A 16,947-nucleotide genomic window follows, 5' to 3' on the forward strand; every position below is an offset into this window, starting at 1 on the left:
CTTCCTTGTATATTCCCCAATCACCACCGTATATTTATCCCGAGTCTCATTTTTCTTATTTTCCGACTCGCTAAGTGATAAATTACTCGGATTACCCAAATAACCCTTACTACCTGATTACTGGGTACCCTCGACGAACAAATCCCATTCTTTCCCCAATTTATTATCCCTAACCCCCTAATTCCCCAGTTATTCCCTAATTCATCAGATCAATACCATCCCCAGTTACATCGATCAACCGTTTACTTCCCAATACCATCCCTAATGAATGTTCAGTGAGTAATTAATTACACCTGTGTTCCACTAAATTATAAAAGTTAAAAGAAAAGAGTTGTGGGTCTTTGCTTCATTTAAAATGAAAAAAAAAGTTCTGAATTTTGCATCAAATAATGGATAACCCTACGAACAGCTTATTGTGGTGGAGAGCAAGGGCTTAATTCCTTGAATTTCCAATCCATGGGTATGCTTTCTGTTAATAGTCAAACTCAGCAAGGGCTTAATTCCTTGAATTTCCAATCCATGGGTATGCTTTCTGTTAATAGTCAAACTCAGCAGTATCAAGCCTTGTTATCATCCAATTTGCATAATTTGAGAGGTGTGTCTGCTCTGTCAGTCCCCAGTTGATGCATTATCTTCAGCAAACTACCACTCAGATTCCGATATTGCAGCAACAACAACAATTGATGCACCCGTCAATTACACAACAGAACTAAATTGCAAACACTAAATTGCTTTTGGGATCTAGAAATTGTGAGAGAGATGAACACACAAAGGGAAGTTAATAATGGAGGAATGAGATAAGATTATGAATTAGGGGAATTAGGGTGTATAGAAATGTCTTGGGAGATTTGGGGGTAAATTGTAATGTTAGAGAAAAGGGTAATTTGGGCAATACAACTAAATTTAGGCTTAACGAGTCGGAAAATAAGAGAAACGAGGTTCGGGACAAATATACGGTGGTGGTTGGGGAATATACAAGAAAGGTGAGGGGTTATTGTTATTTGTAAAAAAGCAAATACAAGGTGGTAATTTGTAAAACTACGCAAATAAAAGACGTGTATTACAAATACGTGGTGGTTATTAGTAATTTATCCTTTTTGTTTTTAAAAAACATTCATTCAATCAATTAAAAGACGTGTATTACAAAATTGTTGATTAAACAACAAAATTACTTACAACATGTACGAATTAAGATACATAATTGTTAAACTATTAACCAACGTAGTTTATTTTCCCAGTACGATTTTTACTCATTATAGTACTTCTTACACTAAATTTTCCATTTGTCTACCCTTCCTTAAAAATCATCAAACTTAATTCTCTCTACCTTCTCTCAATTTATGAAACCATAACCTTCTTCAACCTCCTTAAAATTCTTCAATTATGAACGATTATTCGACTGTAGAGTATGTATTTAATTCGTTAATCCTATATTAATAATTGAAGGGATTATTTCTTATAATTTTGTTCCTTTTTAATTAGGGTTTATGTTTAAATTAATTAAGGGCTAATTAATGTAGTATGATGGGGTTTGTTGGTGGTGGTTTATGGCCAAGCGGCATCGTAAACCCTGTGACTGACGTTGTGCATCTTATATTAAGAATTGGAAGAACTTCATATCTACTCATCGATGTTTGTGGTTAAGTTCTTCCTTTAATATTAATCACACAAGGAATTAGTTGGATGGAAAATTGGAAACCATAATGATTTGATAACTATGCAAAATCAATTATGCCTAATCTTGCAAATTACGTAGTACACATTCAAGACGCAACCAACCAGATGAAATTCAACCCTCACGCACCATTGCCGGCTTTCCCGACGACGACAACCCTAGCAAGAAATAGGGTGATGTGAAATTAGAGGATGAGTATGTGAAATTAGGGAGAAGTTAGAAAGGGAAAATGAGAGAAAAAAAATGCAAGGGGTATAATTGTCAACTATGTACTGAGAGGAGTAAAATGTGTACTGCGAAAATCAGCCCCCTTAACAAATTGTTATGCGGAAGGGTGAATATCCTTCTGTTAAGCCTGCATCTGTGTCTACTGCTCATAATAGTACGATATTGTCCGCTTTGGGCCAAGTCCTCACGGATTTACTCTTGGGCTCCTTCCCAAAAGGCCTCATACGATGTGAGACATGGGTTTGCACCCTAACACCAATTTATTAAGTTTTGGGAGGGGAAAAGGGGGAAAACTTTTTTACTTTTTTTAGGATGAAGGATAGGATTGGAATAAAGAGATAAAGTGTTCGGGATTTAGTAAAACTATTGCGGGATTTAGCAATTACGATTTTTTTTACACCAAAAACAAACAATTCATTTTCGTTTACCAATTTTAACAATATCTTTCTCCACCATTTGAGGATCTTGCAAGAAGAATTTGGCGCGAAATGTGATACAACAAGTGGAAATTTCAAAGATCCTACTTGGAATACACCCAAGTACGCTGTACGCAATAGTAGTTGTTGAAATTTCGTAGAATCCCCCTCTTGAGCTGCAACCAAAGTTTGTGTAAGGCAGCAGGTACAAGTTAGAAAGAAGATCCTCTTTGACTCTAGCTTCAGTGGAACGAGCCATTCAGGAACACAAACACATCCTTACGGCCAGAGAAGAAGCTAATCGCAATTACGCAAACAGAAACAATCAAAACACAAACTGCAGCACCAGACAGACAAAGCAAAGGTGCAACAGCATATCAAGTGAAAGGATTGAGATATCTTTTGCCTCAAAGAAAGCTCATTACAGAAACCATGACATTCTGATGAGCCAACCATTTGAGGCTTTTCTATATTCTTTCTAAGCTAAATCCTATTGTATTCGTCGTGTGATTAATTGGCTATTGAATAAAATTTGCTCAAACTTATAAGCTGCAGCACCATTAATATAGTGCACTGCAAATACTAACATATAATAAATAAGCTTGAAATATATGTTGCTTCAACGAAAGCTAAATCAGAAACTCAATTATTCTGACAGCCAACCAGTTCAAAGCTCTTGAGAAAATCAAAGGCATATATAACTCAACAACAGTTAATCTTGCATAAGACGGTTTTATAAAACAGATTCAAATACCAAGTCTATTATTCAATAAATTATCAGAGATGGATCAAAATGCTTGAAAGACCGATACTCTTACAAACAAATAAAATGAACCAAAAAGTGAGAGTTAGAGAGATCTGAGGTGTGAGAATGAGCGAACGGGTGGAGTTGAAGAACCCTAGTTTAAGTAGGCTACCCCATTCGAGCTTTAGGGTTGGGATTAGCTCATCAGATTTGGGCCTCTTTGATTCTAAGGTGAAACTTATCAGTGTTAAATGGGTTATTCGTCTTAATATTAAAATGAATCAAATATCATGCATATATTAGGAGTCTTTCACTTTTCCCTACGTATTATGTTTTTGTTTTATTCATCTCACACGGACATATTTGACCCTTTTTTACTCAATTCCTCCATCGCAGCAAAATCTTCCTTTCCCGCCTCCTTAACCTTTAACCTTTGGTGTGTGAGGGAAGTCGTGGTTGCATCGGTGGCGAATATGTCCGTGTATAATCGAAGCTCTGAGCCTCCGACAAGTACTCAAGCCACGCGACTTCTGCTGCACCTCCATGTATCCGTTTCCCCACCATTCGTTGAATTGAATCGCTAGGGTGTGGGGGTGTTTGGCGTAGTTGATAGGGAGGAACGAGGAGAAAGAAGGGCGTGATTGTCGGGGACGGATTGACAACAATGGAGCTGGTAAGGCGACAAGCCACGCCATTTGTTTAAGGAGGCGACGGTGGTGGCATCGGTTATGAGATGGTATTAGGGTGGTGATTTATGGGTTAATTTAGGGTAGTGGTTTATGGGTTAAGGTGGTTGTGAAATGGTGTAGTTATGGTGGTCATGATCTCGTGGAGGGTGGGGGTGAACGCAAGTGGATTGGAGTTGGGTGTAACCGCGTAGGTGGTTATGAGTGCATGCTCGTGGTTGTGGTGGTGGTGAAATGATGAGAGAAGGATTGGGGTGAGTTGTTTTGTGAGGTGAATAAGGGGAAGTGACTTGCTAAGCAAATTGTCGATCACTCTAGTGTCTTGTGGTAAGATGCAATATTATGGTTAATTATGAGTTAAAATGAAGTTCCCTGTACTTGAGATTATTGTTATTAAATAACCCTATTAGCCACTTGATAAAACTAGTAAAATTACTTTTTAACTTGAACTTCACGTTTAGAATGAGCGAGAACTGTGAAATAGTTATATGGTGGGAAGGTGGGAGATGTAGGCTAGTAGTGATCAAAGACGACAGTTGATTCGAACTTGATATGGGCCATGTGAGGTGTTGATGCGCGTTGGGAGCGGATGATGATCATTAGGTGGCCAAGAGTTGATGTGGGATGGACAGAGACTTGGTAGAGGGATGATAAACCATCATGCTGGAGGGAAATGTTGTGGTGTTAAGTGGTTGGAGCTGATTGTGGTGTGGTTGGGAGTGGCTAGTGGTAGGGATGGTGGATATGTAAACAAATTGATTGCTCCCATCCATGATAAAACCATTCTTGGAAAAATAGTTACGAAATAGCCTCGTTTGACAACACCGAGTCTAGGACTACAAGAAATGGGAGCAACACTTGGTTTTTGTGTTTCACACAAATAATACACAATGGTACATGTTCTTTGACATTTATTCTCACTGTTAAGTTACAATCATGCATGTTCACATCAAAGCTGAAAACTGTTTCTTTCGAGCATACATGCACATTTCCTTGCTGCAAATAACTTCAGAGACTTCCAGATTTCTAGTATTTTCTTTGCATCTAATTATCAGTGTTGCTGAAGGTACGAGACTGCACAGAACCTGAAGTTCTACCTGCATGCCAAGAAATCTATGATTGATAAATCCACACACACACTCAAAACTATAGCATGGTAATGTGAACCATGGTTTGAGCCGACACATCAAATCATGACGGAGTTATCAAGGTTTTTAGGTTACCGTGGCAATGTTGAATTAGTGATATCAACAGCATTTATTGGACAACAAACCAAGATAGGGCTGTGACGACTTTTAATATTTACATATCAAACTAAGATTTCGTACCATTTTGTAAACACCTAGTAACACAGCACAATGTCTACTACAAAAACATTGCACTGGCGCCTCAAAGACCCGCAAATAGACAGATGGGGTCAAATGCAAATAGGTTGTTTTCAAATGACACAAAACAAAAATTGCAAATAATTGCAACTTTGTACTAAAAAAATGACTAGAGATTTATTTTGATTTATTCCAACATAATCTAGTGTCAAAGAATAGCACATTGTGGGCTCTATTGAACATGTAAATATAGCAAAATGTTCACCGTTTCATCATTTAGCAATCTAACTTTATGCAGCATTCCATTCTTGGACACAGAAAACAGATATAGCCAGTTGTAGCATCGTTGCCGTGGAGAAGGTATGACATGTTATGCAAGACTTGGAAAGTTTGGTATGGGGTTCTCAGGAAAGGATAATGAATCAAAATTAATCATTCCCTTTGTGTTTGTTTTTCTATAGTTCCTTTACCCTTCCTCACCCCCAAACTCCTCTACACTCATACCCCCACCCCCCAAGGGTATACCATTCCCTTTCCCTACCAACCCAACCATTACTATCACACACCAACATCCACTACCACTACCACGAGCACTCATCACCACAGCCGCCGCAACCACCAGTCCACCACTACCTGGCGGCACCTTCCTTCCGCCCCATCGCTGATCGTCGACTCCCCGAGCCATCGCCCTCCATGCTCCAGACCACCGTCATCCTCGTCACCCCCCCACCCCCCGCTAAAACCATGACCTCCGCCTAGTAAAAACCTCCTCCACAACCAAAAACCCCTCCCGCATCCTGGTGTTTTTGGGGGAGTGGAAAGGGCTTTTTAGGATGAGTGGTGGTTTTAGTGGGTGATGAAGGGGGGTTTCGACGAGGACAACGGTGCCGTCGCCGGGATAGAGTAACAGAAGGTCGCTGGCGACGGCGTAGGAGTAGGTAGGTTTTTCGTAGTGCCAGTGTGGTTGTGGATTTTAGTGGAGGTGGTTGTTTATGGAATATTTTTGAGTGTTTGAAACCAAACAACTACAATCATCAAAGGGCTTTTTATTCCTTTTCCTTTTTAACTTCTTCCTGATTTCATTCCCTTACTCTTTCTCGAACCAAACGCCCTCTAAGTTAATTTCACTGCTGGTCAATAAACTTTTGTCTTGATAGGACTTAAGACACATATACAATGACTCCAAACGTTTCTCCTGGTAGTTTGCCGTTATAATTTTGACAATTAACACAGATGCAAGTAGCTGAACAACCACCAAAAGAAAAAAAATATAGGGGCATTAAAGCAGAATATTTACACTATAGGCGACTCCTTGAGGCTGGTTTGAAGCTGGCAATGCCAGTAACTTCCCTTCCAGTTATCAGTGTGTTGATGTCATAGGTTCCTTCATATGTGTAAATGGGCTCAAGATCACAGAAAGCCTGAGGATCAAATTCAAGGAGATCAGACATTGTTAAGACGAGAAGCGTTAGAGAATAGGAACACTTCTAGAAAACTCTATAGTTTAAACCAATATTTACTACAAATAAGTATTTTTTACAAATTAATACCCAATATAGTATTTTCAAAAATTACTACCGATTGAGACACTTGTTTTACAAATTAATACCTAAAGTGAAATTCGGTCAACTTTTTTTTTTAAATGATCTCCCGCCCATTTTAGTTGGCTATATTCTTGTAATGTGTTGCGTCTTTTAATGGTTAGTAAAATGAATCTAATCTGTACAACATACAGGAAGTTACTTTAAAAGGCCTACAAAGTTCATTTTAGGAATCAGTTTGTAATAAAGTGTCATAATACGTAGCAATTTTTAAAAAGAATTATATTAAATAGTACAGAGTAATTCGTTAAAAAGTGTAAAAATAGGTAGGTAGTATCAATTTTTCCAAATTAATTTTCTTTTATCTAAAGAAAATTTCCTACAACTTGACCATCAAAAAGCCGGCGGTATCCAAACTCGCAAATTAAAGATGGACTATGTAGTAAACTTCATATCGGGCATTTTCAATTGTGAATCAGTCAACAAAGAAATAAAACGGAAATGTTAAAAGATGGAGACCCAATAAAAAATAATGTAATAAACTATTGAAATAGCTTTAATCTGTCAAGGAAGGGTACAACAGCTGAAACCATGCACACTAGCTGGAGTAACTACCAAAATTACTCAAGTCACTGACAACAAATTTGTATATATGTCAGCAATCAAGAAAGCAATGTGATAAGTAAACAGTTCCTCCAATGTTAAAAACTATGCAACGGTTGCACAGAAACCCTATCCAGGAAACAAGGATGAAGAAAAAGACTTTATCAACAAGGAAATCGCAAAGAATTTCTCTACCTCCAAGTAGTTACTCAAGACACTGACAAGTAGTTTATTTCTATGACATTAATAAAAAAATCAAGTGTGGATACAGAACAGTTCTCAAAGACCAAAAACAAAACAATGTGATGATTGCACATAAATCCAGAAACAAAGGATAAAGAACAAGACCTTCGCAACAAGGAAGTCGCCAAGGATTCCATTGCCTCCAAGTAGCTCTCGGCCAAGAGCAACTGTCTCTCTAGCTTTAACGGTTATCCATGACTGATAGTTCATATAGAATCATTAAACTTAAGAATTTTCTTGAAAATCATGAGATTCTTGCTGAGTTATAGAAAATTCACCTTTCCCAAGCTTGCATGGCCAGCAGTCATTTTTCCACTTTCATATAATTTACAAAGGCGCCAACCAATTAGTAACATTGCCTGAACATTTCCCAGCATCTGAACAAGCTTTTGTTGGTTTAATTGGAATGCGGCCAACGGAACCCCAAACTGCTTCCGCTCCTTCAAGTACCTTCGAGATTGTTCATGTAAAAAAAATCAGAAATGTAAAGCAGCTTAGTACTACCTCCATCCCCTTTTTATTCTCCATTTGACTTTGGCCAAATGGAGGTTAACTGATGTAACTTTTGACACTTAATTTCACTAAATACATGAAAACAATTGTAAAATTATCATGTTTGTAGTCACAACCACTATTTCGTGAAAGCATATCGCTCAAAGTCGACATTGCTTAACCACCAAAGTCAAATAAGGACAATATAAACACGATGGAGGGAGTAATATAGTAATAAGTATATACTCAAAATACCTGTGACACATGTCATAAACACCCATACAAATGCCAATTGGCTGCCAAGCAACCATGACCCTGGAAACAGCAAGTACCTGGATTCAAAGACATGATATTATTACTGATAGCCTGAGTAAATGAAGTAAGTAAAATGATGTAGTGCTGCAAAAAATCCCTACAACAAAAGCTGAAAGGGAGCGTGAGAATGGAGTGTTGGACTTTGCATTAACCCATTCACCTCTTCCTATGCAATTATTACTGTTAAACAATCTCATTTTCCAACACATCAAACAGAAAGCGATATTCCATAGCAAACACGTACAACAAAAATTCAGCCAACAGCACACCTGAAGATCTTAGAGAGATACTAAATGGAAGATCTTAAGTTGTCCATCCATTTTGAAGGCCAACCTCTTGGATTGGTAACACTGTCTTTAGTGGAAGCTAAATGGTAAGATTGGTAACAATGTGGGTGTGCTTGGGATAGGGTAATTGTTACGGCCTATGGAAGCAACTGAAAAGCATCAAGAATGTGGGCGAAAGTGGTGGCAACAGAAGGTGCAGTAAGGAAGGAGGTGTAATAGTTATTCCATAAAGGGAGGTAATGTGTATTGACCTCTCTTCTAGGTAATGCTTTAACTACTGATAGGAGTGATACTTCCTCCACCACTTTTTTCACCCTAAGTACCACCGGTTTGTCCATTTTTCCCCATTTGTTTTTATCCCTAATATGTAATACCCAGGTAACAATTACCCCCATCTCAAGCAAGCCATGTGTTTACTCGTGTTTATTGATAATTAATACTATATATTAAATCCAGAAACCAAGGGATTTTAATGTAATTAAAGAAAGTTATACAAATTAATTATATTATATAGTTTTAAATCACTAGCACTGTGTGATGGACCCGATTAAGGGATTTCAATGCAAATATTATATAATTTGGGTTAAAATTAAATTATATAGAAGTTTGGTAATTTTCCTAAACATTTGTAAGAGACTAAAACATGGTCAATTTCCTTAAAATAAAATAATTAATTAAGATGGTCAATTTCCTTAAAATAAAATAATTAATTAAGATGATCAATTTCAAGGAGACTAAAAGAAAGAAGATGTTTGGTAATTTTCCTCAATACTTATAGTAGACTATAAGATGGTCAATTTCCTTAAAATAAAATAATAATTAGTATAAACATGCACACTTATGGTATTAATTATTATCATCATAAAATTATATATTAAATTTAAAATCTATGCAATTTTATTAAACTTTACAGATTTATTAGATGTATAGAGATGTTTATTATTTAACATACAAAAATATAATATAAGTGGGTTATAAATAATTCAAGTTAGATTCCATAATATATAATATTGCATAATCTTTCGATTTGATTTAATGCATATATATGTAATATATTTATATAAATATATAATTCTCTTAAAATTGCATGCCTAAGTAGTAAAAGTAATTTCGTCAGTAAAGAAAAAAATTGTAGTAACATTGGATATAGTTATATGATAGTAATCACTCATTTGAATAGTAAAAGTAACAATATTATCAGCGAGATTAGTGAAAGTGGTAGAACAACAACGGGAGTAGTGAAATAATCAATATTAATGCGGCAATAGTGAAAGTAACAATAATTACGGCGGGAGTAGTGAAATTATCAAATATTAATGCGGCAGTAGTGAAAGTAACAATAATTACGGCGGGAGTAGTGAAATTATCAATATTAATGCGGCGTGAGTGATAAATAATAATTACGGAGAGCGAAAGAAAGTAACAATGATTAGGGGCAAGTAGTGAAATGTTATTACTATTGTTTCATTAATAAGAGTAAAATATTAATAGCGGAGTAGTGAATTTGTCTCAAAATTTATTTCATCGTAATTTTAGGTTATATCATAGAAAAATATATTAATGATAAATTTATGGGTTATGCAACTTTAAGTAATTTTATTTAATGAAAAAAAAATTTAATGGTAAGTAGAGGTAGCCCGGGCGAAGCAGGGCACCAATACTAGTGAATTTTTAAAGCAGTAACATGACCCCAATGAATTAACATATATGCAAGATAGAATAACACTTCAAAAGTAGATGGTAAACAAAATAGAAAGATATACATGAAAGCGAATCAAATCTTAGGCTTCAGAAATCAAACACATGGCTAAATGTTACCTTGCTTGTATCTTGGAAGGAATTGACACCGGTTAGCCTATCCTCATCAGGGACAAAAACCTTTTTCAGGACTATGTCTCCATTCTGAACCATCCGCAATCCTATTTTATTCGCTATTTTCGTTGAAGTAAGACCAGGAGCATCCTTTTTTACTATGAATCTGAAAAAAATAATGGAAGGCCTTTAGGACTTTAGGAGAGAGAGCGAGACACAATCATGATCACAGAATGTTAAGGCTCCACAACATAGAAGTAAACAACATAATCAATCATGAGGTTTCTTTTGTAGATTGAGGTCTGAGGCAGGGGCGGACGCAGGATTTTACTCGAGGGTAGGCACCGGTTTTTTATTACGGTATTAAAATAATGTTTGGTATTGGATTTTTTTCCGAATATATTTATTAAATATAAGAATATTTGGTACTAATTGGGCAATTACTGAATTTCTATTTGATGTTATATTACATTTCACTACAACAATATGCATTTAAGGTTATGTTTGCATATACACAAGAACTATAAGGTCTTGGGTTCAACTTTCAAGCAATGAAAGAAACATTTAACACATGCCTTCTACTAAGGGTGACAACCATAAAAAAATTCTAAAAATTAAAGCTTTAGTGGGATTCTAACACTGGTCTTCTCATTCAGATAGTGGATAACTAATCATTCAATCATTCTAGGATTAATGCTTATACCATGCACCAATAGCTATTTAATTCTGGAATTTGGGGGTAGGCACGTGCCTAACCCATCTTACCCCCAAATCCGCCCCTGGTCTGAGGTAGTTCAATTTCAAATACTAGGGCATTGTTTGGATACCAAAATAGGAGGGAAAGGGAGGCGTGGGGAAGGAGGGAAGGGAAGGGAAAGGGAGGGGAGGGAGATTGGGAAGTGGATGTTTGGATACAATTTCCCTTCAAATCTTTCCTGTGGTGGAGGGATTTTGATTTGCCTTGGAGGGAAAATAGATCCCTCCAAATCCCTCCTCCTCCATTTCCTTCCAACCTTATTTGATATCCAAACAAGAGGATTGCGTAGTGACTCTTAGCTTCAAAAGGCGAAAGGTGTACCAAGCGATGCGGGCCCATGGCAACGAGGTGCAAGGTGCGAAGTGAACGTGTGAGCCTCATGCACACGAGGCACACTGTTTTTTAAGACAAGTGTATATTTTTAACCAGAAGTTTTATGATACAATACCGTTATGGATTTTAAAGAGGGTCAATATATAAAAAAAAATAAACTCTTGCTATAATGGGGTAAACGAAAGGATAATAAAATAACTACAAGGATGGAAAAGTGCTGTTAGCCAACATCAAATTCATTTTTGGGTTAAGACTCTTGTCGTCGTTTATGGAAATTAGATAGTAGTGCACCTCGTTAAGTGCGCATTATGCAAAAGGCACACGTAAGGTCCCCAAGGCATTTTGGCTAGTGTCATTATTGCACTTGAGAGCGAGGCGCAATGTTATAAGCTAAAGCAAAGTAGGTTCTGAATTGTTATAACATGGTTTAGACCCTTGCACAAAATTCATATTAAATAAGAAGCCGGATAATGTATTAAGACCTAGGTTCAATTTAGTTGGAAACACTCTTACTTACTTGACTCGTTGACCATTCTATAAAACTAATAAATAGTCTAATAGTGTACAGGCAGGAAACTTACACACAAGTCAAATACCGTCCTATTAACTATGTTAATTCAGATACAAGGACATTTCACACATACTTAGTAATTCGACATTGAGACACTGATCAGCTACGCATTTAATACAAGTCTATCAGAACCACCGTATAAAACTGCATTTGAAAGTTGAAACCAACACAAGGCTAATCTGACATTTAAGTGAGTTATTTTCATCTCATCAATGGTCAGCGCCCTGTAAAGTATGACCTCACAACACTTCACACATACAGATATCCCAAGAGCAGCTAACTTAATGAAACATTTTAAAGGGTTTTTGCACAAACCCATTTATCTGATTTGTAGTCGTGTTCCTTGCGAATATGACAAGCACGTCTGCGAAAGTACTGTTCCCAATCCAGCGTTTCTGACCTTCTATCAACCAACCTCCACCAACCTAAACATGGACACACCAATACTCCACTTACAAGTAAGAATATTACTATTTACAGTAAAAATATCACATAGGCAAAGAAGCCTCGAACCTTTGTTGCTGTTGTATTCAACCCACTTGCATCACTACCATTGTCAGGCTCCGTCAATCCCTATAGCAAACAAAGACGACGTTCAGGAAGATACTACCCAAAATTTACATAAGGTATTAATTACAGAAAATGTGGAACTTACCCAACACCCTACAGTTTTAAATTCTGCTAAAGAAGGCAAATATTTCTGCTTCTGTTCCTCTGAACCGCATAGTGCTATCCTCAATACACAATAAAGTGTTATCAATATTAGTTACACGATAATTTTTGTTTTCAATAGTACCCCATGGATCATAAATAGGAATGTTATACAATTATGCACTGAATCAAAGTTTAACAAATGAAACGGAATAAGGAAGACAAAAAAGTCACCAATGGTAAGCATCGCCAGTGAAGAGTGGACCAATATGAACGTCGAACAACTAGCATCAACTCTCGCAACCTCGGCTGTTGCAATAGCATTGGCAGTGACAGAAAGGCCTGGGCAACCATAACCCTGATCAACAGAAGTTATGAGCATAACATCGAAATAAGCTAAGGTATGACCCTGGAAAAGCTACAAAATAACAGTTACCTTAATAGTTCCCCCAGCAACCCTCAATGCCCCCAACTTTGGAATAATTTGGAAGGGAAATTCCGCTTTCTCCCAGTACTGCAACAAGCAAAAGGTGTATCAACTTCAAGTCTCCAACTATTAACGGTAATTGAGATCTTATTGTATTTCCCTAGAGAAAGAAAGAAGAGACGACTCGGAATCATTCGCTGATATACGCTTATAGACTAGGGGTCCACAAACACTAAAGAAAACTTTTCTGGTGCATTTCTTCCACGTTTTGTACTAAAAAAATTTGGAAATATAAAAATTCATTGGGACACCAAAAAAAAATTCTGGGTCTGCCACTGCTTGGATATTGGATAGCAGGCAGATTCAGAAAAGAGCTTCCACTACACACTTCCTTTTGCCAGCCATCTATGCATCTCACTCAAAAACTTTTTATCTAGTAACAGACTTTAGAGCAAACATTTTCAACAAACCGAGCACAGAGACTAGATAGCAAACCACACAACAAGAGGATTTCAGACTACACATGCTCATATATTAATTACCTCTGCCATAATAGGAGCAACTTCTTTTTCCATACACTCTCTAACTTTTGAACGCACAGCTCTCTCCTCCGCACTCAGTAGATCATCAAACTGATAATAGTCAGATGCTGACATTCAAAGGATAAAATTTAGAGCATACACATTGAAGTATTGTTTAAGGAACCAATAAACATCAATAACCCAAAAATATCGTGCTATTTCTCCCTCCATATAGTTTATATTGTCATCATGTAACTTTGGTAGTCAAAGATGTCGACTTTGACCACAATTTTCTCACAATATAAAACAGTTCTCACTATTTATCAATGAGATAACATGAAGATACTTGTTTTGATCATCAAAACATGACAAACTTACATTACATCGCTCTATATATATTTTGAAGAACTTAATGGTCAAAATTGGCATCGGCTGACCTCCAAAGTCAATTGGTACAATAATTTCGAATTAAAGGTAGCACTTATTAGAGTAACAGAGTTAATATTAAGTGATAAACTTCAATCTTTTCTTAATTATCAATGACAAATGTCACTAATCTCCACCAAAGGTTCCAGCCTCAAATATACTCCTTATCGAACGGTAACTCAAAGGGAGAAAAAAGAAACATTTTTTGGCGGAAAGCAAAGGGAATTGGAAGATCATCCAGAAAATACAAGTTTATAACGAATAAAATCTCACTGCAGGGGGGAAACACAGATGCAGGAGTTGCCTGCGGAAATGCTGCTGAAACATCAAGCGGTGGCAGTTTGACATAAGAAATATTCCCTTCCTTGTAAACATCATCTGCAACATTAATACCATTACTGTCAACAATAAGCAAAAAGGTGATAGTGTGTTACAGAGTACAACAACTGCGGAAATAGTATATAGAGTAGACTAGAAGAAAATCAAAATTTTAACTAAAGAGCGTCAAATTTTCACCTTTGAAACATGTATTCTGACAAAAAAGAGAGATTTTCTCAACTGTAGGCTGTACCCTTGAATTCCCTCTTTTTAGAAAGGAAAAAAAAAAAAATTTAACTTAAATTTTGGTTACGGAAAGCGACGATTTTTTTTTTTTAAATTCACCCACATTATGAGATCTTTTACTTGGAAAACGAAAACGAGGATGTAGCAAATTAACCCCATAACTTATGAACTATGTGCAAACAGCCCCTTAAGTTTCACTTGTAGCAAATTAGCCCCATAACTTTCCAAAAATGTGCAATTAAGCAGAAATCAAATTTTTTAACTAAAACCTATTGTTTTCTATTATAAAAATTATTATAAATATATTTCTTAAATAATTAAATATAATATTTACATATTCAACAAAAAATGCGAACCAATTGATAATGTAACTTTTCATTATCATTAACAATTCTCATATTAGGAACATTTTTCGCCAAAATAAATTAAAAAAAAATTGAACATGTTTTTTTTAGGATTAAAATCTAATCAATAATTTTGATTTTAAATAATAATAAAATATTTAATTAGCAAATTTTATTCATAAAAATAAGATACGTGGTTAATTGCACATTAAGAGAAACTTATGGGGTTGATTTGCTACATTTATAAGTTAAGGGGCTTAATTGCACGTAGTATCAAACTTATGAGAGTGATTTGCTATATTACCCGAAAACCGAAAATCACTCGTAGTTTATGGTCCCTCAAAGGTTTTCACCAAATAAACTGGAGTGGCCATAACCTCACGTTCAGAAAGAGGGTGCTTTTTATCTCGTATTCACAGTCTTTACGAGATCTTTGATTTCAATAAATTTTCAGTACTTTCTGAACTCGTAGCTGGGGTTATGATCCGTCAAAGCTTTTTTTTTTTTCACAAAAAGAGGGATACCACTTAGAAACTACTCCTTTGTATATGGTTTATTTGTTTACCTTTTATATTATTTGGCAGAAGTGATCAAAGGTAACAAATGATTGGGGCGGAGGGAGTAAATAGCAAAGACCATGTTGTTTCTTTGCATGGGATCCAAAACATATTACAGATTAAACTTGAATTTTGAGGTTAACAGAAGTTGCAAATTTGGCAAAAAATAAAACAAGGACATGTTAAATTGTTAATTATTAGTCGTGTTACGGTAGGATGAGATTGATGAGAGAATTATGATGGCATAATAAAAGTGAAAAAACAAAGGTGAAAAGGAAATAATGAAAGAGTATGAGACGCACCTTTGGTAGAAGCAGAAGCGGGAGTTTTAAGAATCGCCATTGTTTGAGAGAAGAGAAGAGAAGAGGAAAGATGGAGGCAGAGACACGCAGTTTAAGAAATGTGTAAAATTGGCAAATTGGATATGTATTGTGAATGCCTGAATGGGACGTGTCAATATTCAACAATATTCAACATTGCATTAATTCAATTCATCATCATTGTCTTCATTTCTGTAGATCTAATTCTACCATTTAAGAATCGCCATCATTTAGAGACCGGATGGCAAGTATTGTCTCGGCTAAATGCTTTAATCGCCAATTTTGTCATCTTCCTATAATTTTACGAATTACTACCACACTTTTCCTTAATCATAATCAAACTAACTACTCCAATCATATTAATTAATCTAAAAACTAAAACAATGAATTATAATTTTTTGACTAGTGAAGTAATTTTTCGTTTTTAGCAATCTAATTAATTAATCTAAAAACTGGAACAATGGATTATAATTCTTTGACTAGTGAAGTAATTTTTCGTTTTTAGCAATATTAATACGTCTTTTTGAAATTATTAGGTTTAATTTTGAGTGAATGAAATTAATATGTAAAGCAATTATTATTAATTAGGGTGGTCAGTGTTGGTCGGGGGAGTGCAGGCGAGGGAGTGGGAGTACGAGGCAGGGGGGAGGAGGAGGGAGGTCGGAGTTGGTGAACGAAAATGAGAGAGGGGAGTGCAGGCAAGGGAGGGGGATTGCGGGGCAGAGGGAGGTCAGTCGAGGTTGGCCGGCGTGAGGTCGATCGGAGCGATGTTTGTTCTCGACTGATCGGAGGAGTTGATAGGAGATGGTGAACGGAAATGTTGATGAGAGATGAGGGAAGAGGGTATAAACCCTAATTAAAAAATATGAAACAATGACATGTTTAATTGTTATCGTTGACATGGTGATGGTCAATGTACTCCTTGACTGGCTGATCAGATGAGATCGTGTAACCATCCTTGAATTTCATGGACTTACGTTTTACCTCAAAAACTATCCAACACTCACCAACATCATCCAGAGTTTTTTCCATGACTACCAACTTGTTTATACCCTAACCAAATACTCTCCCTAGCATTTCCCTTTATCGCACTGCCAACAAGAGAATA

The 16,947-nt window shown here is 36.3% G+C and overlaps 1 protein-coding gene across 1 annotated transcript; it reads right to left on the minus strand.

The window, feature by feature from the left end:
* Nucleotides 1-4,564: 4,564 nt before the first annotated feature.
* LOC141587057 (acyl-coenzyme A oxidase 4, peroxisomal-like) lies at nt 4,565-16,056 on the minus strand. Its single transcript, XM_074408476.1, has 14 exons — nt 15,822-16,056; nt 14,328-14,432; nt 13,650-13,756; nt 13,117-13,194; nt 12,915-13,038; nt 12,685-12,758; nt 12,543-12,602; nt 12,345-12,454; nt 10,375-10,534; nt 8,210-8,286; nt 7,741-7,912; nt 7,568-7,660; nt 6,373-6,496; nt 4,565-4,847 (listed from the first exon to the last, which is right to left on the minus strand). The coding sequence occupies exons 1-13, from the start codon at nt 15,859-15,861 to the stop codon at nt 6,374-6,376; spliced, it is 1,323 nt and encodes a 440-aa protein (XP_074264577.1). The 5' UTR covers nt 15,862-16,056; the 3' UTR covers nt 4,565-4,847; nt 6,373.
* Between the last annotated feature and the right edge of the window lie 891 nt (nt 16,057-16,947).

This window comes from Silene latifolia, chromosome 6 (genome assembly GCF_048544455.1).
Source record: "Silene latifolia isolate original U9 population chromosome 6, ASM4854445v1, whole genome shotgun sequence".
In the NCBI taxonomy this organism is placed as follows: domain Eukaryota; kingdom Viridiplantae; phylum Streptophyta; class Magnoliopsida; order Caryophyllales; family Caryophyllaceae; genus Silene; species Silene latifolia.

Bases quoted from the DNA above. Each gene is read 5' to 3' on its own strand.
- LOC141587057 (XM_074408476.1), bottom strand. From the start codon at position 15,861: ATGGCGATTCTTAAAACTCCCGCTTCTGCTTCTACCAAAG. The intron at 10,535-12,344 runs GTTTGTGCAAAA...TATTTTTTTCAG, and splicing joins ACTACAAATCAGATAAATGG to ATTCATAGTAAAAAAGGATG. The intron at 7,913-8,209 runs GTATTTTGAGTA...ACAATCTCGAAG, and splicing joins GTTTATGACATGTGTCACAG to GTACTTGAAGGAGCGGAAGC.